A 23109-nucleotide genomic window follows, 5' to 3' on the forward strand; every position below is an offset into this window, starting at 1 on the left:
GCGTGTCATTAATTTATTACTAAGCTGTTATTTTTAATTATTAACATCGAGCCCTAACAGCGTATTAAGGCGGCCGTCAATGTGAGTGCGTAAGAGATGCACCATTCCGGCAGTCCAATGGTACATCTTACTCGCACTCACATTGACGACCGCCTCAAGACGCTGTTAGCGCTTATTGTTAATAATTAAAAGTAACAGCTTAGTAATAAATTAATGATACAAATTTCTTCAGGATCATGTAGGGGGCTTTAAACTTTGATTTAGCCACTTTTTGACTTTCATAATAATAATTTTTAACCGAGTTATTGAGCCTTGAAAATGACCATTTTCGCGTTTTTCAAATTTTAAATCGCGTATAACTCGACAACAATCAATTTGAGACAAAGATCACAAAACAAATATTTTCCGACCGCGGCACCTCCCGGCACCCTGTGGATTTGTTATAAGGACCCTTTTTTTGAGTAAGCTTGTGCAAAAAAACGAATCCGCATAATTTACCTAACGGGGGCGACGATACAGCCTGGTCTATTTCATCAAATTACGTGGTCATTTAAACAAATATTTGTTATATAACTTTTTATAATGTTACTTGTTTTTAGGAGCTTTAAGTGATGTAAACTCGGCATACATAGACCACAACCATGATGCAGACATGGACGACAATACCTCAATGTCATCTCGTGCTTCATCTAGGATATTCGACTCGGATGCCATGATGTCACTGGACTCGCTGAGTGCTCTCTACGATTCCGAATACGACAATTGTTACCGCACCGACGACGACTTAAACGCAGTGCCGGACTTAGACAGACTAAACTATTTTTCAGTGCCCACTGACGATGTGCATTTGGCCAATATACGGTCCATGAGTGAAAGCATCACTAGAAATTTCGGTCAACCCAGGAGCGAGACTGATCCTGATAGCGACGTTTAGGAAATATACTAAGTTTCTTTTATTGGGAAAACGAATTAACAAAATCGAATAAGAGACTAAAGGGATGTGTGACGCGGGGCTAAATTTTAAGACTAAAACCAGACAAATAATAGAAAATCACAAAAATATACATCATGATCGTTGGTGAAATATTCTCCACTTATTTTGGCAATGTCTATCTAACTTTAAATTTGTAAAACATAAGATCGATACAGTACTTAATCATTATACCAATATAATGTTGATAGTTAACATGTTTATACAAACTTGTATTATTTTTAACCATGGTACATAAAAGTATTTGAAATTTAATCAGTTTTTATTTATTTAAAATTATATCCATTATTCTATGAATGCTATTAATTTTTGCATACCTAGTTTAAATAGTGTTCAAGACGTGCAGCATAACCGTAATAGTAATAGAAAACATAATTTTACCTCTGATATTGCAAATTGTGACATTATTGAAAAATGAGTGAAAATGTTACTAAGCATGATTTACTGAACATCTATGTACTCGTATTTTCTATTCTTTTCGTTTTCTTAACCCTATTTTACCACTTTGAAGTTTCCATTGCTTTCCATCTCTCCTTAATTCAGTTGTCTTTTTTTTATCTTTTTTAAAAAATGTGAAGTCTTTTTATATGTAACAAATTTGCAAAACATATATTGAATCGACTCGAAACCTTAACGGACTGGCGGGATTCACTACGATGTTTGTAGTTCATTAGGTTTACTGTTTCATCCATACTACAAAACATCTTTCAAACGTAGCAGTATAAGATTCAAAGTGGATCTGCAGCTTCGGATTCGTATTCGAAAGTAAGTTAAATCGGCCGATGGATGAGTAGTACGATGAGGATGCGATATAGGGTCTGACGTCTCAGTGACGACATACATATTCTTCTTGTTGTGCCTATTCGTGACGAGTGTTGGCGGTCATCATGGAAATATTTATCTTATTTGCAGCAAGGCCGAAGAACTGTCCATATGTTGTGTTGAACCAGGTGCTGAGGCTTTTTAATCAGGATGTTCATATTCATCTTGGACCTCGCTTTCCGAATATTAATACTTGCAGAAGGGCTTGTAGGAAAATGTTTTATATATTTATTTATATTTAAAATTTATATTTATATATTTATATTTAAAAAAGATATCTGGATTCAGTTCGCATAATGTGTCCGAAATATTGTAACTTTCGAAATTTAATGGTGGTTAGTACCGCTCGGTTTTTCTTCATTCTTCTGAGGACCTCCTCATTTGTGACCCGGTCACGGGATTTTAAGTATTTTCCTATATAGCCACATCTCACATGCTTCCAAGTTTCTGCACATATCTTCATTCAAAATCCACGATTCAACACCATAAAAAAGGAAAGAAGATGTAGCATCGCAGCATTCTTACATTCTTATCTCTTGGTTGTTACATAATGTGTATACGCTGTGAGCTCGTACGTAGAGGGGATATTTATAAATTCGCGAGCGCCAGTAGTGACAAGTCGGTAAACGTTTACCGGAAATTTGACATAAATGTCAAAGTGATTAATTTAAAATTAAAATTAAAAACATTAATTATAAAAAATATTAGTTGGTCAAAGCTGTGGTATATATTTTTACCTTAAATATACTTACGTTTTAAATGCTGAATTTACGTTTTTTTAATGTTCCGTAATATGTAATTATAAATTAATCTATTAATCTTAGCGCCATCTACACGATAATTGTGAAAGTATCCGAAGTAAGAAATTAATATTTCATCAATAGAACGTCAAAATGATTAGCAAAATCTTAAAAAAATCTATTACAACTTAATTACTTTTTAGCGTTGTAAATATTAAGCGATAACAATTAAATAATAAATTTAAAAATTACTGGTGAAAGTTGAATTATTAATCCGCTAGGAGCGACACCAGCGAAGCTCAGAGCGTATAACATACATACTTAATATGAATATATAATTTTGTTTAAAATTAATTCAATTTTTTATTTTTCATTCACCTACAATAGCTATAGATGATCTTTCAAAAAAAAAGAATGTGTGTGTACTTTGTGCGCACGTAAGAAGTTATACTTCTATTATATGATTTCAACGAAATAAATATACTTTCAACAGGATATTTGTATTTTATTTAAAGATTAAACTAATTTTTACTTACTACTTTACAAAAATGTTTATTAAAATAATATCAAAATAAAAAAAATCAGAAAACACACGCATTCGAACCGGGGACCTCTCGATCTCCAGTCGAACGCACTACCACTGAGCTATACTACCTTTGTATTTACGGATTACAAGATTTCCAGACATAGTGTCAAATAGATCAAGTGAAGTGTGTAAATACTTTAAATATTACTTACTATCTTATTCCCGAGGAAGACAAATCCAAAGACACAAAAATTATAATAAATATATTTACTAAAATCACTAATATATTCTTTCCACACCCGTTTTGGACTGATACATACATAACTTAAAATATTTAGCAACGAACTCCATACTGTCTGTGTGCGCATGCGCGCAGAATAATAAAAATTCACTCCCAATCGCGTCTAAAGAAATATAACTTTAAAAAGTAAAGATTATTGCGGAAAATTGTACTTTCTAAATCATTTCTTAAATCCAACTGATTTCTTTAAAAATTGAACATATTTTTAGAATTCAAAATTGAAAACAGAGTGCCTGCCAAAATAAGTGTATTATATATTCACCAATTTTCAAAAGGACATAGTTAGGAACATATCTGTCCAGCGCTTAGTCAAATTAGATTTTTTACTGAAGTGGACTTGAATAGGAAATATTTACGTGGAATAAGAAAAACCATTGATGATTGGTTTGGAATAAAAGAAGTGTAACTGTGCCTGTATATACATTTTTTATATAGTGTAATAATATTTTCTCTATAATATTAGTATCAAAAAGAATGTTTCAAAGTAAATTCCCAATACATTAAAGATGTTCACCAATTCGCGTTAACTGAAATTGATATACAGTGTGGTTTCTGTCTTCAAATAGCAATATTATAAAGTTACTAGATAAATATTACAGTGTACCTCAAGAGAAATTTAACACAATCGTTACTAAAATCAAGGTATCTATCAAATTAAAGTACTCAATTTTGGTATTAATTTAAGGGTACACTCCGATTTCGATAGAGAGCGGTTCCCGACTTCATCCAAAAAAATACATAGGTCCCGAAACTACAAAAACATTAAAATGCATAAATATTTGCCTTAATTTCTCATTTACCACCTTAATTATCATTATCATTGGCTGTATAACCCATGGTCAGTCTTGGCCTGTTTCAGAATCAGCTTCCCTTCCTTCCTATCCTTCGCCTTGGTTTTCCAATTTCGCACTCACTAACATTCTTAAGTCGTCTACCACCCGGTTCTTAAATCGTCGCTCGGCCTGCCTGTTCTCCTCACTCCATCCGGTCTCTGGCTGTAAATGGGGATGTTGTTGCTTCTTCTGTGAAAATGCTTCACCGTTTTCAGGGTCGAGTGGCTTTTCACTGAAGCTGGTTGAGAAGATTTTGACTAAGTTGCTAGTTGCGCCTCCCCAGAACTTCCGAATTACTTTGTGGCTTTACACAACAAGTGGCCTTACACTTGGAATTCTTCAAAGTTGCTTACGGGTTCCTTCAGTTTTCCTTCCTCGTGGCCTTACACTCGGAACTCAAATACTAAGTCACTAATTCTCCAATTTCCCAATTAACGATCAAAATCGATTAAAAAAGGCTTTACTTTTTCCAATTAGAAATCCTACTGATTGCGCCACTTTTATTCTGTATAAAATGATGTGTGTTCGTTGAAGAATCAAGTAACGAAACTACTGAAGGAAATGCACCAGTTTATTGAGATGTTAACAGCTTAGGGTACAAAACGATACTGAATTCTAAATTAATGAATACAAACTATTTCTTAAAATCTTTCATAGTCCTGGCACATATCATTGACACCTCGAAATTATCAGCGTGGGTGTTTCTCAGCTCCGATGTAGTCTAGATATTGGAATAAAAACTCACACAGTGGCGTGCTCGCCATAACATTTGTACACTCCCATTAAAAATGGTCCCTCTTGTTGTTGTTTTCAATTCTCTAATAGCTTTCTCTAGGGCAATGTTGAATAGAAGGCGACGATCTTCTTGTCGAAGTCCTGTTTGTATCTGGAAAGTTCTTGATATTCCATTCTGCACTCTAACCTTACACTCGACTGTTGAGAGGGTTGCTTTCACCAACCCACTAAGTGTATTGGGATATTAAATTCTACTCTCATTTAACTTCCATAATAAGAGAATTATTTTAAAAACTTTAATATTATTTAACTTTTTTAAAATAGAAATATTTAAAATTTCGCTTTTGAAGTTATTCAGTTATCATCATCATTATCTTGGTATTACAGCCCTTAAAGGCTGTAGCACCTTCTCAAGCTTTCTGCGCCATTCTATTTTGTCCCTTGCTTGGATTTTCCAGTTGGCAACACCGATCTTCTCAGCATCCTGTAAAACTACGTCTGTCCACCTCATCTCTGGTCTACCACCTCTTATAATTCCCACTGGTTGCGCTGTTAGAATTATTTTTATCTTGTTCGATTCCGGGGCCCAGGCTACATGTCGTACCCACTGCAGGCGGTTTCTCTTGATTATAGTGGTAATATCTTTTCCGTCAAACTTATGCTTGTAGATATTCTGCAGTTTATATTCCCCCTCCTCAGCTAACCTGATTATGTAACCTCTTGTAACAATTATAATACTAAATGGTTAGCTTATGTTTTAGTCCTTGACAACAATTTTTTGTGGTACTACTATTTATATGTTATTATATTTCAGCGTTCTGATACTTATCTAAATTCGAGCGGCCTGCTTTTGTTACGCTATCACGTAGGATGACCTGTATTACGAGTTTTCGGATGGTATGGTATGGTATCGTAATTTTGAATATTGTGATCCCACTATGGGTGCGTTGAATATTTCTACACAAATCTACTACTATCTACTAATACTATCCTTCTACAACAAATTACCTAAAAGTGACGAAACGTTGAAATGGGCCCACACACTGGTCGTTTACGAAAAACACTATCTGTTCACAGAATGACAGATTTATTTAAATTTAGCGAAATGACATTAAGAAAATTAGTAGTACTTGCTTGAACGTATAATAATGTTGAAAGTATTATAATATAAATATTATTACACTATTTGATATAGATATTTCAAAATTGGTGCTTACGGCATTGATAAAAACAGGCTGAATTTTGTGATCTTTTTCTTTATCGTTAGGGTGGCTCTCTAACCTGAAGAAATTAGTTGTGCGCCATTTTCTGTAGTTGGTTAGAAACCAAAGATGCAATTATTATGAATAGTACTAGTTACTCGTTTATTTTTCTTTCTCGAATTTTGACCATTTCACAGCCGACTAAAAAAATTATTGTACTGTTATTTTTTTTACTTTTCGATGTATTGGGGTATCTGACAAGTATTAGATTAAGTGGAAAATTTTATTATTAAGTTTATTTCATGATAAAAAATGATTTCAATTAAAGACAACAAGATGACAACTTTTTAGTGTTTAGCAACTTTGAATGAAACAACAAATGTATTGTATAAAAATAATATTAAATATTTTATTGAGTGTAGGTATACTTTATAAACTAATAATAAATAATGACTTTATAATAATTATACTAGGCTCTTTGAAGAAGTCTTTGTTTAGTTCCATATTTATTGAGCTAATAATTTCCTTTTTGGGGAATACTCTTACACTTACAGGTTGCCACGTCTTAGTCTTTTTCGGTGCATATGAGCTCTGCTGGGTATCTTAATTAATATCACTACAATCTATACTCTTATTAATACTACTTGGAATGGACATAAAAGTTAATAGATGCACTGTTTTTCTATTTACATCAGCCTAAATATCAGTAACGTCATTTTCAAACAATCGTCTACGTGTCTTCTGTAGAAGACTCATCAAAAGATTCATCTTTGGTAACAATATTTTGAGATTCTTTATCAAAAGCGAAAGTGTCTTTTAAGTCACTATGTAAAACGTCTTTTTTAGGAAAACCAGTGGCATCTTGTGTGGTATTGACATAATCGACTTAACTATTTTGAGTACTGTTTATTGTATGTATTTGTGTACTAATTACCGAATCATTGATTTCATTAACAGGAGGTAAACTTTTGGATAAATCAGGAGGTTGTTGTTCTTTATCGCCTGTACTGGAATCACTGTCTAGCGAATCCATTCGCCCGAGTTAATCTGACTCCGCCTAAAATTTAATCTTACTGGGTTAAACTCTTTACTTAGCATCTGTATTTTTTTCTATGTCAGCGTTTTCTAATGCAAATTCGAATACCGCACTAAATTCATCTGGCCCATGACTAGAAGTCTTCAGGCTAGCTGTCTTTTTTTTCATCGCTCATCGATCGCTGAGATAGCTCTTTGTACAGACGTTTTGGTGGTAAGTTTTTCGTCATCATGACAGATTTGGCAACAGAATTCAGAGTTTTCTGTTTCGTAATGCATAGTTGGTTAAGGTTAATTGACTGTTACAACCTGTACAACGAAACAAGTACAATGAAACAGTAATTTGGCTATGTTTAGGCGCTAGGAAGGAAGCAGATGTCATGACTCAAGAACATTCGCTATTGAACAAGAATACGCAGTGCCGAACAGCTATTCTGATTAGCTAAAGACCGTAAACAACTCACCAATGAGATTGGCAACGTTAAGTGGAACTAATATGGCACTGAAAGAAGAAGGCGCTCATCCATGAATACTGGTAGACCGCATTTTGCGCAAAGCTCTCTGCGCAGCTTGTCTGTGGGAGTTAGAGCCACCTGAAACAGTAAAAAGATTCTATGTATACAACATACAATTACACGAATTTTTGATGTACTACTGCATGAAAGCAAACGTACTAAGTACTATATTAAATATCTACTTTATTAAATGTGGACGGCCGTAGCTCGGCGGCAAGATATTGGCTTCCTAAGCCAGAGCTCCCGAGTTCAAATCTCGTCACTAACAATATTTTCATTTCTAAAAATGATACGAGCCGTTTACCGTGCTTTGGAGGATACGTTAAGCCGTCGGTCCCCTGGGCTAGTGTAAGCATCGACACTAGCTACTTCAGACAGTTTATTGCTCAGTTTATTTTCATTACACCTACTCTACTGTACTGATCTTTCATTACCAATGAACTTCTTCCTGGCCCATATTGTATATAATTTTATAGTTTTTATACCATCTTTTACTGATTAATGTTTTTCCTTAGTTGGAATGTTAATTCCAGATGTTTCTTGTTGTTTTGGAGCTCCACCTAATAGGGAACTTGCATAAATTTTTAAATTCGAAAAAAATGTTATAAATCACCACACAACATAATTTAAAACATGTATCAAAGAAAAAAAAGTTTTGTTTGTCTTTCGTTTGGCCCCTAAAGACGATTAAAAATTCAAATTTAAACAGGTGGTCCAAAACGCATCGTGACGTCACTTGGCTTTACATTTACATTTTTCCAATAAAGTAAACAGAATTTTAAATTAGACGTTATAAACGTCAGTAGAAAATACATTTATGTGACGTTACAAGTGTTTTTGATCGTTTGAACTATTCATAGAAAATTTCGTACTTTTACAAAATGGTTTTATTTTCAATAGTAAACCTTCGTTACTTTCCTTCAAAAACAGTATAAAACTACAATTTTAACAAACTAGTATATTATTATTACAATGACATACGATAAATGTCATTAGAATATAAATATTTTTGACTTATTCCACGACGATGAACTTGCCAAATACCCAAGTAGGTGGAGGCCAATAAACTAAAGAAGGAGAAGAAGAATATACCTAAATATAAGGTTGTGTCTAGGTATACGTTACCGTGTACGCAAATAAAAAAGTTAGAGTGTCAGTGAATTCTTATTTTTTATTTGTTTAGTGTTTGTTTTTAAATTAACTACGGAGTGTGGACAATTATTTAGTTCTTTTAATGGGTTTAAGAACATTTTAAAACAGTACGAAAAAGATAAGAGACTATAAATTAATATATATTTTTTTTAGTTATAAATGAAATAGTATGTATTACCGTAAAAGATTAAAATAAAAAGAAGACCTAAAGCTTTCACAATAATAATAAACTTGTTCTGAAGCTATTATCCTTGTGGCATTTTTGTAATCAACTATTCTAAATGGGAACTAAGCCACAATTTAACCAAAAAATAATTTTATTAACGTTTCGACGTCGTTGTCAAAATACAAAATATTATTAAATTAAACAAAAATGGTGTTGCTTAGTAAAAAATTTTTCTAATAATTTATTTAATATGACTAATTTTTGTATTTTGACAATGACATCCGATTTGGACGTCGAAACGTTAATAAGATCATTTTTTTAGTTAAATTGTGGCTTATTTCCCATTTAGAATAGTTGATTATAATAATTAACTTACGTATAAAAATTATTTTAACAATATTTTGTACGTGTTATGTCAACTAAATACATATATTTATTTTGCTATATATATACTTTAATATATACATTGATTTATTACCATTAAGTTTGAAACATCTGAATAGTTCTGCTTCCCTTCCTTTAACAAATATTTTTCTATCAAACACACGCTAAACATATCAAAATAGCATGTACCAAAATATACAGTCACTGCGCACGCTAAATAATAACGTCACTGGCTTGATGAAGTTTAATTCGCGTGTATATACCTAACTTTTTTATTTGCGTACACGTTAGCGTGTACTTAGACACAGCGAAATATAACCATAATAATAACTAATGTAAAACTATGTGACGTCACGGGTCGTTTGAACTATTTTATACCGCTGAAGACTTTAAATACGTATTTCTAAGTTATTACGAGTTTTTGAAGCGTGAAATTTTGGAAATCTCATTTTTAAACAAAACTGAACATTATTATGCAATAAAAAAAATTGTGCAAGTTCCCTATTGTCTCTCTTCTTCCGGAAACAAGCTACAGTGTACTGGATTAATGTTTATGTTCACCAATAGATGGAAAAGGTTAATAGTTGATTGCAGTAAGAACTCGTAATCAGTTTTAACGAGAACTAAATTTGTATGACAGTTGTCCTTTTAATTCTTCTTCTTAAAGTTCGCTCTCCTATCGGAGGTTGGATATCATAATGGTTATGGTCACTTTGTTGGCTGCTGCTCTGAACAGTTGTAATGAACTACAGTTAAACCATTCTCTAAGGTTCCTCAGCCAGGAGATGCGTCTTCTTCCTATGCTTATTCTTCCTTGGATCCTTCCTTGCATAATAATTCTCAGCAACTCGTATTTTTCTCCTCTGGTAATGTGACTCAAATATTCCAGTTTTCTAGTTTTTATACTCTTCATAATTTCTATCTCCTTATTTAAACGTCCTAGCACTTCAACATTGGTAATCCTTTGAACCCACTGAATTTTCAATATTATTCTGTAACACCACATTTCGAACGCTTCTATTCTTCTTATGTGTTGTCTCTTCAATGTCCTTCCATTCAGTATAGCAATATAGAAAATATGTAGCATCTTAGAGCCCTCAATCTGAGAGGCAACTGAAGGTCTTTGTTTGTAAGCAGTGTCTTCATTTTTATAAATGCTTGCCTTGAAGTTTCAATTCGGACTTTCATTTCTTTGCTTTGGTCATTTTTGTCATCGACCCAGGTTCTCAGATATTTGTATGTCTTTACTTCTTCTATTTGGGTTTGTTCTATCATTAACCTTTCATTTCCATGTTCTGTTTTTGATACGATCATAAATTTAGTTTTTTTCTTGTTTATTTTTAGTCCGTATCGAATGCAATAATCGTTAATTCTATTTAGCAATTCTTGTAGCGATTCCTGGGTGTCTGCCATTATAACGGTGTCATCAGCGAATCTTATGTTATTTACTATTCTTCCGTTTATAGAAATTCCACCACTTAACTCCGCTATCGCTTCCTGAAAAGAGGCTTCACTGTATAGGTTAAACAGTAGCGGCGACAGAACACAACCCTGTCTTACCCCTCTCTTTATATCAATATTCTCGGATTCTTGTTGTTCTATCTTTATATTCGCCTTTTGATTCCAATACAGATTTATGATAATTCGTAAATCTCGTCTGTCTATATCTCTGTTTTTCAATAATCCTATTAGTTTGTCATGTCGGACCCTGTCGAACGCTTTTTCGAAGTCGATGAAACAGGAATAAATGTCCAGGTTCATATCTAAGCATCTTTGAGAGAGGACATTAAACGCAAACAATGCCTCTCTTGTTCCAAGTCCTTTGCGGAACCCAAATTGGGTATCATCCATATCATATTCCAGCTTTCTGTATAATCTTCCATGAACCACCTTTAGAAATATTTTGAGGGTATAGCTTATTATTGATATTGTCCTATAGTCCGAACAATCTTTGGCATATATTGTTTTTGGTATTGTTACAAAGGTGGACACCAACTATTCCTGAGGGATTTTTCCGGTTTTATATACTTTATTAAACAGATCCAGTAGTACAGGTAGAGTTTCATCGTCTAGACATTTCAGTAATTCCGCAGGTATTTCGTCTGGACCTACAGTTTTTCCGTTTTTTTTTTCCGTTTTTTGCGCATTTAATACGCGTTTTTGCGTTTTTTCCTTTTAATACATACATAATACTTTTCGCAGTATATTCATTTTTTTACTATTTTTGTTACAATATTTTGTTAAATATTATGTTTATGTGGAATTATTTTGTTGTCATGTTAATAAGCTCTGTATGTAAAATAGGAATTTTCATACTTTCTAAAATTGATTAATAATAAAATTTTCCAGTGTTGCCGAAAGAGATTGAAAACGTATGCGAAAAGTTTTTAATCATTTTCGTTTTTACAGGGTTAGCCAATAAGATGATATACTTCATAATATTAAACTCATATATGTGTAACTCAATAATAATGATTAACGTTACTTTTGGTTGATCCTGTAGTTTTGTTCATTTTGCGTACAAATGATTTTTAAATATACAATGTTTTAAATAAGATGATAATGTTTAATCTTAATACTAAACATATGAAATTATATTTTAAATTATAATAAATGTTTTAAATAGTGAAACTATTTTAAAATTTTTAAAAGAATGTGTGAATACAAGTGATCCGGCGTTTTTTGTTTACGGTGTAATAGACTTCCAGGGCAAAACTATAGTTATCTGAATAATTTTTTACAATTTTCTTTACTGCTTCTTTCGGGAATTTGACATTTAGTGATTCTTCATATTAGGTGATTATTGATTCGGCTTGGAAACGAACAATCTTAACTTGTGCTTCCATTTTAACACCAATTGGTACCCACACTATACTAAATTTAAAATAAAGATGCAGTAGAAATAAACAAACCACGACACGTTAAATGCTACTAGGAACACTACCGAATCATAATTTACAATGTAATATACATTGTAAATCCCACATCATGATTTCCAAAGTTTATACATTGTAAATTATGATTCGGGAGTGCTCCTAGTAGCATTTAACGTGTCTTGGTTTGTTTATTTCTACTGCATCTTGATTGTAAATTTAGTATAGACTTAATATTGCCATTTTTATTTTTGTCCCTTTTTGTTGCTTTATTCATTTACGCAACCTGATCCTGCAACATGCGTCCGTTGTTATTAGTTCTCTTTAACTATCAAATATCCAGAGTCGTACAACATAATTGGTATAACTGTAATATTAGAGACTTTACTTTTAGTGCAATTTTTCTGTCACGAACATACCTTTCGCTTTCTTTCATTTTGTTCAACCTGCTGTAGTTCTAGGTATGTGCATATATTTTCCCATTGCTCTATAATGCCGATGCTATATAATCTAAACATGTCAGAGATGTAAACATGATATACAATTTGATCTGAGAGTTATGATATACAATTTGATCTGTATAGTATAAGAATTAAACTTATAATTGACACTTGTTTACTTTTTCTGGAAATTATTTTTGATAACTGTATGTTGCCATTCATGTTTTACAATATTCTTTGATCAGTTTTTTATGTTACCATTGATGCAATATTTTTTTACAAAAATTACGTTTACTATATTTTTACAAGTAATTCTTTTGAGTTGCATGTTATTATTTTTGTACTTAGCAATTGTTTATTCTTAAAATCTCTTTTAAATATCGTTGATTAGATGTATTTATCGAAGCTGGTTTCCTTGTTAACAAGCATTATAAAATTTCAAAAATTTCTCATTGTTAACAATGATTTCAGAGTATGGAGGGGTATGCCATTTTAATACATTTAGAATTTACATCATTTTTAACGTTCGATTTAATTGTTGAAAATAGTATTCATATTATTAAATCATTATTTTAAAAGCTTGTTGTTAGGCATAACGGTATCACGATCAAATGTCAAAGATTAGAAGTGTCTCGAGTTGTACAAGACGGGGAGTATTTCTTCTTCATGTGCGGTGCTTGATTAACGAGCGCTGGCTATCAAATTGGCTATAGTAATTTTGTTGACGGCAGCTCGGAAAAGGGATGCAGAGGATCTGTTAAACCATTCTCTCAGGTTTCTAAGCCATTACGTTCTTTTTAATCTTTAGAGAACATATAACATCTCACTAATCTAATTTTCAGACTCAAAGTAATACTGTTTTCACATAACAGTCCATCCACTACTTTACTGAAAACGAACAAAATAGATGTTAAAATATTAGTGGGGATAAAATACTGCCCTTACTCCTCTTCGTATTTGAAGCTCTTCAAGCGAAGTGTCCCGGCCCATCCTGATGTTTACACGTCGATGCCAGTAAAGATTTTTAATAATACGTAGGTCTTCGTATTTTTAATAAGGCCGTACATCAACACCCACCTACTGAAGAATGAAAATAATTTCAGTATGTTTTTTACTCGATCAAAGGTCTTCTCAAAGTCAATAAAAGACTATAAACAGCATGTACGACATCTTTGCATCTTTTTACCATAACCTACATACGGAAGGTACGCCAGCGGCATATTGTGGCTTCTTCACATCACAATCGTTTAGATAGATCTGTCCAGAAATATCCATTATTATCATCATCACCATTCTTCCATTTACATAATATGTCCGTTGCCGGATATTCGTCTGCTCTAAAAGTTTCTGCGTCTTTCCATCTCTATCTCGTGTCGTAGATAAAGTATTTCTCGCACACTAGTATTTCTGTTCTATTAATATTAAAACTAAATGAGCTGATGAGAACCAAATTTGTCATTTCCTCTGTGTTATTTGAGTTTATTGTGTACTTTGTGTGTAGGTCTTTTGAAGTGCTGTAAAAACGGGCTTTTTAAACAAATCTCAAAGTCAAACAGAATAGCAATACCTACTGTCTACAATATATCGCTAACGTACTCCCTTTCTTCTTCTAAAATCCTTCTAGTCTTTGAGATTTGATCATATCTTTGCATCAAACCCTGCCCTCTCATTAAACTAACAAGAAGTCGTGTGCTCTTGAAAAAGTTGGCAATTTTCTTATGAATAATTGAATTATTTCTGTGGAGCAATACCGTTCGCATTTTCGGCCCCATGATTAATTCAAGCCACCAATTTTGTGAAGGTGTTTTCTTAGTTGAAAGTGTCACCATCACTGTGACAGTCTCAGATCGTGTCTCAGATCGCGTAAGATTAGTTAAACTAGATGAAAGTGTCTTATAAGGGCAAAAGGATTTGCCCTTCTAGGGCTTTCGATTTGTAGTACTTTTCTGTCTTTTCCTTTATACATTTTATTATTCTCTTGGAAGCTGTTACTGTTACATTATGAAAAATAAATTGAATTCAAATTATTTAAGGTTTAAATTAGTTGTTATTTATATGTGTTATTTAAATGGCTTATCCTATTTTTACAATCAGCATCAACTTTCCTTTTCTGTGATCACCATTCATTAGTGTAAGCACTGTCGAATGATATTGGTGGTATGTAAATATGAAAAAATATATATTTCTATTTTTCTTAAATGTTCGAATTATTATTCTCAATGTTAAAATTTTGCGTATTTATAAAATACGATTAGGTTAATTTTTACAATTTCGATGAAACATGCCACAGAGCGACGTCACATTTCAAAAATGCCTTATTTTAGTTTGGTTTAATGCTCTAGATTTATTATCTTATAGAGGTGCATTCGAAAAAAATCAGTGCTAAATGATATTGGAGTTAAGCATTAATGTAGATATTAACATTTCACAATAGCAGTCATAAACCATAACAGTCATAAATTCCAGGGGACACAGTCATAAACCATTTTGTTGCCGAAATAAAAAAGTTAATGTGTAAATACCAATGAACTGTCCGTATTGACAGTTCATTGGTAAATACACATCAGACACTTTATGTCAAAAGATCAGTGCAATAGGGCTTTTCATCGATTGTCATTTGTTTCGAGCTTCTGTCATGTGTCACATAATATTAATATATCTACTTCATACGTCTTTGGTTTGTATCATTGGTTATATCAAAAACGTATGACGTAGATATATTAATACAATAGAACCTCGATTATCCGTCAGGGCACCGGACCAAGAGTATGACGGATAATCGAAAAGACGGTTAACAGAACATTAAAAAATTATTAAAAATTCACAGTACAACTCTCAAATTTCATTTGTATGGTTTGTTTGACAATATAAGAGGGATTTGTGTTCGTACACTCGAATCAATTTAAAATATTCTGAAATCTTTGTTTGTTTTACTGTTGCTTCACATTTTGCAACGGCTGAATTTCTTAATCGGCATAAGATCATGCAATCTACTTTATTGAGTTCTTCTTATTAAGAATACCACTGGATGAATTATTGCATACGCGATGCAGCTTCTCTAGATTATATGCGCAAATCTTTGTCAGTTACAATAGGTTCATCAATATAGCTACAGTCAAATTCCAAGTCTGTGTCAGCTTCTAAATCTGTTTGGTCCGCCTTTGTTGCCATTTCAACGATTTTTTTATCTGTCGGCAATGGATAGCCGTGTGTGTCCTCATCACTGATCAAATTAACTTTTTTTTTTTATTTTTTTACATTAAAATTTTTGCTTATGTAGTCAATACAACTTCTATATATACCCTGACGGTTAACAGAGGTGACGGTTAATGGAGAGACGGATAATCGAGGTTCCACTGTATTATGTGACATATGACAGAAGCTCGAAACAAATGACTGTGAATGAAAAGCCCTATTTGTAAAATAACAACGATGGACCAACCATCATTGTTTTCGTCCGTTTATAGGTACTATACTAAAATCACAATAAAGATGCACTAGAAATAAACAAACCAAGACACGTTGAATGTTACGAGGATCACTCCCGAATCATGATTTACAATGTATAAACTTTGTAAATCATGATTTGGGATTTACAATGTACATATATACATTGTAAATCATAATTCGAGAGTGCCCCTCGTAATATTCAGCGTGTCTTGGTTTGTTTATTTTTCTGGTGCATCTTTATTGTGATTGTAGTATATGTTATACTTCTTCACAAATTCGCAGGAATTTACAAAAAATATAGTCTGCATAAATTAGTGTCGTATATCATATATCTAATGAACTATTGGCTGTATTAATTTTGAATAAATGTATCTTTGCTATCTTACACAGACTTTAATAGCGTCATTAACCAGAGGCCTTATTCCACTCTTCCTGATTCACGTATAGAGCATGTATGTAAAGCCAATACTTCTTAATATTCTTCAGCATAGTGAAAAGCTAGGTTAAAGATATCATAAACATTATAAGACTAAAACATTACCCCAATAATGGAAGGCAAATGTTGTGTTGTTTTTTATTACATTTTGAGTCGACGTGTAAGATGAATAAATTAGACTTGGATTATGTTAAGCATTAATAAAGCACAATAAGTACGATTCATATTATTGAAAACTCAAAGTATAAAAAGAATAAAGTAATGAAGTTTAATTAATTCGAAGAAAAGTATTTCAAATTGATTTCTTGTTATTTGTTATATTATTTTTCACATGTTTTAAACATATATACTTTATATTAAATAAGTAATTTAAAACAGTAATTTTAAATTGTAAAAATTGATTTTATCGCATTTTATTTATTTTTGTTTATCTTAGTTAGTTATATTTGTTGTAAAACATTTTTTCTACTTTTATCCCTGTAAAAATATTATACATAGTGTATGTTAAGAGAAATGTTTTAATAATTTATTGAATGCTTAAGGATAATTGAATACATAATCAAAAATACAGTATTCATATTAACGCCTTTTATTTCATTTCCCAAGTTCAGACGACCTTTGACTCGTATTGGCAGCTATTGACTTGTTACCGCGTATTCTTTTAACCGCAGCAAAAGAGAAGTGGCTGGAAACAAAATGCGTCGAAATAGAAGAGCTGCAACAAAGGCACGAGTTTTTTTTTAATTTACATAAAAAGGTAAAAGAGTTTACATCAAATACCAAGCGAACTTTTCACACCATGCTGAAAACGGATGGCAAACTGCTAGAATCAACGAAAGATAAACTGAAAGAATGGGAAAACTATATTAAAATTCTTTTTCATGCAGTGGCGGCTCGTGGCTTTAGGGACAGGGTCGGCAAGGTTTTGTCTCCTCAGATAGGTATGCCATCTAATTAAAAGGCTTCAATTTCATAGAAGATTTTTGGTTTTTGTTTTTTTTTTATTTTTTTTTGGTTTTTTTTTTTGTTTTTTCCTATAAATTTAGAACCTAAACCTGTTTATAAATTAACTCTAGTCTATGTTCTTTCGAAGTAGCAAAATGGGTTATAACGTCATTATAAAATTTATTATTGTTTTGGAGAGGTTTTAAAAGTTTTTTCTATTGACATTTGAGACAAGTTTGACATTCTCTCTTGTTTCATGGTATTTGGACAATACGTTTTGACTCTTTTGAGACGAGAGAAATCCCGTTCATTTGAGGCAGAATTTGCCACATTTTTGAGCACAATAATTTATTAATTTCGGGAACAGTTTGTTATACCTAATGAATTGCAGTATATAAAATTAAACATATTTTCTAACTTATCCCACCTTCCGAAAATATTTAGATCAGCATATAAAACTGTTAATCCATTTTCTTATTTTATTTGATTAAAGAATGATGGATAATTTTTAATGAACCTAATAGATATTTTGAAAATTCTTTGGAAATAATAATTGAGTTATCCTTCCACTCAAAAAGGTCCGGAACATTGTTTAAATAATCAAAATGTCAAAAAATGAAGAAAAAGTTCGATTTTTTTCTTCGTTTTTTGATTTTAACTTTCAAAGTATTCACTTCTCAGAAAAGTTATACTGACATAAAAGTTGCGTAATTAAATTTCCTACAATAAAGGATTGGTTAAAAATTTAAAAAAGTGTCATCCTTTTTGCAAAACAGCAATAATTGCGAAAAAAACATAAAAAACAAGTATTTGCATTTTACGTTTTTCGACCATTTATGCTACACTTACGACCTTCACATATTTTAACCAGAAAACCTTTATGATATAATAAAACAATACTGTAAATTTCATTAAGTTCGATTCAATAGATTTTGCAATCCAGCTTTTGCAAAAAAAATTAATTTTTTCAAAATGTTTGCAGTACTGACAATAAAGCAGATAGCAAGTTGAATTTTTTTTACATATAGAAGAAAGGTACAGGTTCTTCTATACGTAAAAATAAATTCAACTTGCTGTCTGCTTTATTTTCAGTTCTGCAACATTTTGAAAAAATGAATTTTTTTGCGAAAGCTGGATTGCAAAATCTATTGAACCGATCTTAATGAAATTCACAGTAATGTTTTATTATATGATATAGTTTTTCTGGATAAAATTATGAAGGTCCTAAGTGTACCATAAATGGTTGAAAAACGTAAAATGCGAATACTTGTTTTTTACGATTTTTTCGCAATTATTGCTATTTTGCAACAAGGGTGACAATTTTTAAAATTTTTAACTAATCCTATATCGTAGGAAATTTAATTACGCAACTTTTATGTCAGTGCAACTTTTCTCGAAAAAGAATACTTTTCAAGTTATAATCAAAAAATGAAGAAAAAAATCGAATTTTTCCTTCATTTTTTGACATTTTGATTATTTAAACAATGTTCCGGACCTTTTTGAGTGGGAGGATAACTCAAATATTATTATATGAGTTATTTTCAAGCAATTTCTGCAAACAAATATGAGTCACCCCTCAACGTCCAAATTAATGTACTAATATTTTTACAGATGCGCCCTGGTCTATAATAGGTACGTGTCTTGTTGCCGTTTGCAGATCACCGCTCGGCAGATTGTTTATCTGCCGTACTTGCCATTCAAATAAATACGGGGAATGTATAATTGGTTGCCTGTCGGCTAATATTCAATAGCTCCTTATTACTAGCAAATGGTCAATCTGGGGACGGCTTGCCGAAGCGGGCCTTATAAGAATTCAGACAATCGCAATTGGGTGCATGGCTAGGATCATTAATTTGAAAAGTCTCTTACGCACAGAGCACAGGGATCACTTAACGTATCGGATCGATCGAATTCTTTTAAAAACAATGAATAAAATTTAGTCTGTATTATCTCACAGATATTTTTTTTATTTCACAGAAACGAGTATCATCAACTCTGATTAACTTAAATATTTTAAAAAATCTATAATGTGTCCATAAATGTGCGGGTCGGCACTGCCGACCCTGACGAGCCGCCACTGTTTTCATGACATACGAGAAGAACCAAGATTGGAAAATAACAACAAAGGACCAGCAATTCTGAAATCTGAAATTATAAATGCAATTAATCAACTCAAAACAAATAAAAGCCCAGTTCCAGATGGAATATACCCAGAAACCTTGAATCAGCGAAGAAAATATCGAAATATTTGTCCTTTTATTCAATCGCATTTATAATACAGGTAAAATACCTTAAGACTGGCTAGAGTCAATATTCATTCCACTACCGAAAAATCCAAACCCACAACACTGCAATGAGTTCCGTCTGATAAGCCTTATGAGTCATCCAGTAAAAGTCGTACATATGTAATCGTATCTATAGAAAGTGCGAAACAATCATCGGAGACTGGAGACGATCAGTTTGGATTCAGAGCTGGCATGGGAACGAGAGAAGCCCTATTCAATTTACTCGTTCTCGTGCAAAAATGCTACGACCAACAGAAAGATATACAGAGAGAGTCTGTAATTTGGAATAAATTCAATATCTCAAATACTAATTGTTTTTTTGAAAAATGCTCAGACCCGTCGATTAGTATTTCAAATTGTCCTTTTTGACATACAATAATAATGTATACAGGGTGTCCCAATTTAGAGATATGACGTCATCGTTGATTTTCTTAAATGGCAACACTGTCATTTTGATAGCTATTTTGATAGGGTGTGTAAAGTTATACACAACTGCAAAATTTCAAATTTTTATTCCCTACCATTTACAAGATAATAAAAAATAACAAAGTTAAGAAAAACAAGTAATTAAATAATAATTGAATTTAATTATTTCAATTAAGCAAATGCTCATAACTTTGCCCATTGACAATTTGGCAATAATTGAGGGCAACATTATGAGTATTTGCTTAATTGAAATAATTAAATTCAATTATTATTTGATTACTTCTTTTTCATAAGTTTGTTATACATATTTTATTATCTTGTAAATGGTAGGGAATAAAAATCTGAAATTTTGCAGTTGTGTATAACTTTACACACCCTATCAAAATAGCTATCAAAATGACAGCGTTGCCATTTAAGAAAATCAACGATGACGTCATATCTCTAAACTGGGACACCCTGTATACATTATTACTGTACGTCAAAAATGACAATTTGAAATACTAATCGACGGATCTGAGCATTTTTCAAAAAAACAATTATTAGTATTTTAATTATTGAATTTATTCCAAATTACAGACATAACTTTGTTATTTTCTATTATCTTACAAATGGTAGAGAATAAAAATTTGATATTTTACAGTTGTATATAACTTTACACACCCTATCAAAATAGTTATCAAAATGACAGTGTTGCCATTTAAGAAAATCAACGATGACGTCATATCTCTAAATTGGGACACCCTATATAGATTATTATTGTATGTCAAAAAGGACAATTTAAAATACTAATCGACGGGTCTGAGCATTTTTCAAAAAAAACAGTGAGTATTTGAGATATTGAATTTATTCCAAATTACATACTCTCTCTGTATTTATATGCTTTATAGAATTCTAAAAAGCATTTGATAGAGTAAGACACGACCTACTATTAGAGCGTTTGGAAGAAGTCGGTTTAGATGGAAAAGACACCAATTTACTAAGGAACTTGTACGGGAACCAAAATGCCAGAGTTAGGATCGAAGGTTCCACATCCGCAGAAGTAGAAATTAGGAGGAGAGTTAGACAGGGATGTGTTCTGTCGCCTCTGCTGTTTAATCTTTACTCCGAGTTTCTATTTAAAGAGGCACTGGAGGACTCCAAGGATGGAGTCAAGGTGAATGACGTAAATATCAACAGTATCAAATACGCCGATGATATTGTGTGTTTGCGGATTCCGACTTGGGTCTACAATGACTCATCGACAAGACCAACTCGACCTGTGAGCAATTTGGTATGAAAATAAACATTAAAAAAACCAAAGTGAAGTCAATCCGATAAACCCAAAACGTACCTCAACCTTGCACAATAAATGGGCACATTTTAGAACAAGTCAATAGATTTAAGTACTTGGGATGTTGGATCGATAGCAGCCTAAATCCTGAAGAATAGAACAGGCCAGAAAATCTTTCGAACAAATCAAAAAACTGCTTTGAGATTCTCGAATAAAACTCGAATTTCGACTACGTTTATCCAAATGCTACGTCTGGTAGACTATTCTCTATGTAGTTGAGACATGGACCCTTAAAACATCAACCCACTTTGAAATGTAGATCATCATCATCATCATCATTCTCTTTGCCTTAACCCTAGGCGGGGTCGGCTTCCCTAATTGCATTTCTCCACACAATTCTATCTTGGGTCATATCAATGTTAATCCCCTTTACCAACATATCCTGCCTTATCGCCTCCCCCCAGGTCTTCTCTGGTCTTCCTCTCCTACTCCTTCCAGGAATCTGCACTTCAGCTATTCTTCGTATTGGGTGATTAACGTCTCGACGTTGAACATGACCAAATCATCTTAACCTATGCTCTCTCATTTTGGCATCAATTGGTGCCACACTTAGACTTCCCCTAATATACTCATTTCTAATTTTATCCTTCTTTGTCACTCCACTCATCCATCTAAGCATTCTCATTTCCGCACATGCATTCGTTGTTCCTCTTTCTTTTTCACTGCCCAACATTCAGTTCCGTACATCATAGCCGGTCTTATGGCTGTTTTATAGAATTTTCCCTTCAGCTTCATTGGAATTTTTCTGTCACACAACACACCACTCGCTTCTTTCCACTTCATCCATCCAGCCCTAATTCTACTGCATGCATCTCCATCTATTTCTCCATTACTCTGTAATACCGATCCTAGGTACTTAAAACTATTGCTTTTCACAATCATTTCACCATCCAAAGATACCATTTTATTTGTAGTAGCTCCATCTTTAAATGAACATTCCAAATACTCTGTTTTTGCCCTACTAAGTTTTAAACCTTTTTCATCCAGAGCTTGTCTCCACTGTTCCAGTTTTTGTTCTAAGTCTCTTTCACTATTTCCTACTAACACGACATCATCAGCATACATTAAGCACCATGGAATGTTACCCTGTAGTTTCGCTGTTATCTGGTCCAAAACTAATGAGAATAAATACGGACTAAGCACAGAGCCTTGGTGCAATCCTACTTTCACATGAAATTTATCAGTCTCTCCCACACCTGTCCTAACACTAGTCGTTACTCCCTCATACATATCCCTCACAATCTTTACATATTCACCAGGGACTCCTTTCTTATTGAGTGCCCACCACAGAATCTCTCGAGGAACTCTATCATATGCTTTCTCAAGATCAATGAATACCATATGAGCGTTTGTTTCTTTACTCCTGTATTTTTCTATCAACTGTCTTATAATGAAAATTGCATCTGTTGTTGATCTACCCTGCATAAAGCCAAATTGATTCTCCGATATTTCGGTCTCTTCACGTATCCGTCTGTCAATTACTCTTTCCCATATTTTCATGGTGTGGCTAAGCAGTTTTATA

The 23109-nt window shown here is 32.7% G+C and overlaps 1 protein-coding gene across 4 annotated transcripts in view; it reads left to right on the forward strand.

Moving 5' to 3' along the window:
• LOC114325217 (Ca(2+)/calmodulin-responsive adenylate cyclase) overlaps positions 1 to 13187 on the forward strand; it is an 897698-nt gene extending 884511 nt beyond the window's left edge. For all 4 annotated transcript variants that reach the window (XM_050642766.1, XM_050642767.1, XM_050642770.1 and 1 more), the window contains one exon: positions 600 to 13187. In XM_050642766.1, coding sequence (XP_050498723.1) covers positions 600 to 934 — 335 coding nt within the window. In that variant the 3' untranslated portion in view covers positions 935 to 13187. The remainder of the gene's footprint in view (positions 1 to 599) is intronic.
• The last annotated feature ends 9922 nt before the right edge of the window (positions 13188 to 23109 follow it).

This window comes from Diabrotica virgifera, chromosome 2 (genome assembly GCF_917563875.1).
Source record: "Diabrotica virgifera virgifera chromosome 2, PGI_DIABVI_V3a".
NCBI lineage: Eukaryota > Metazoa > Arthropoda > Insecta > Coleoptera > Chrysomelidae > Diabrotica > Diabrotica virgifera.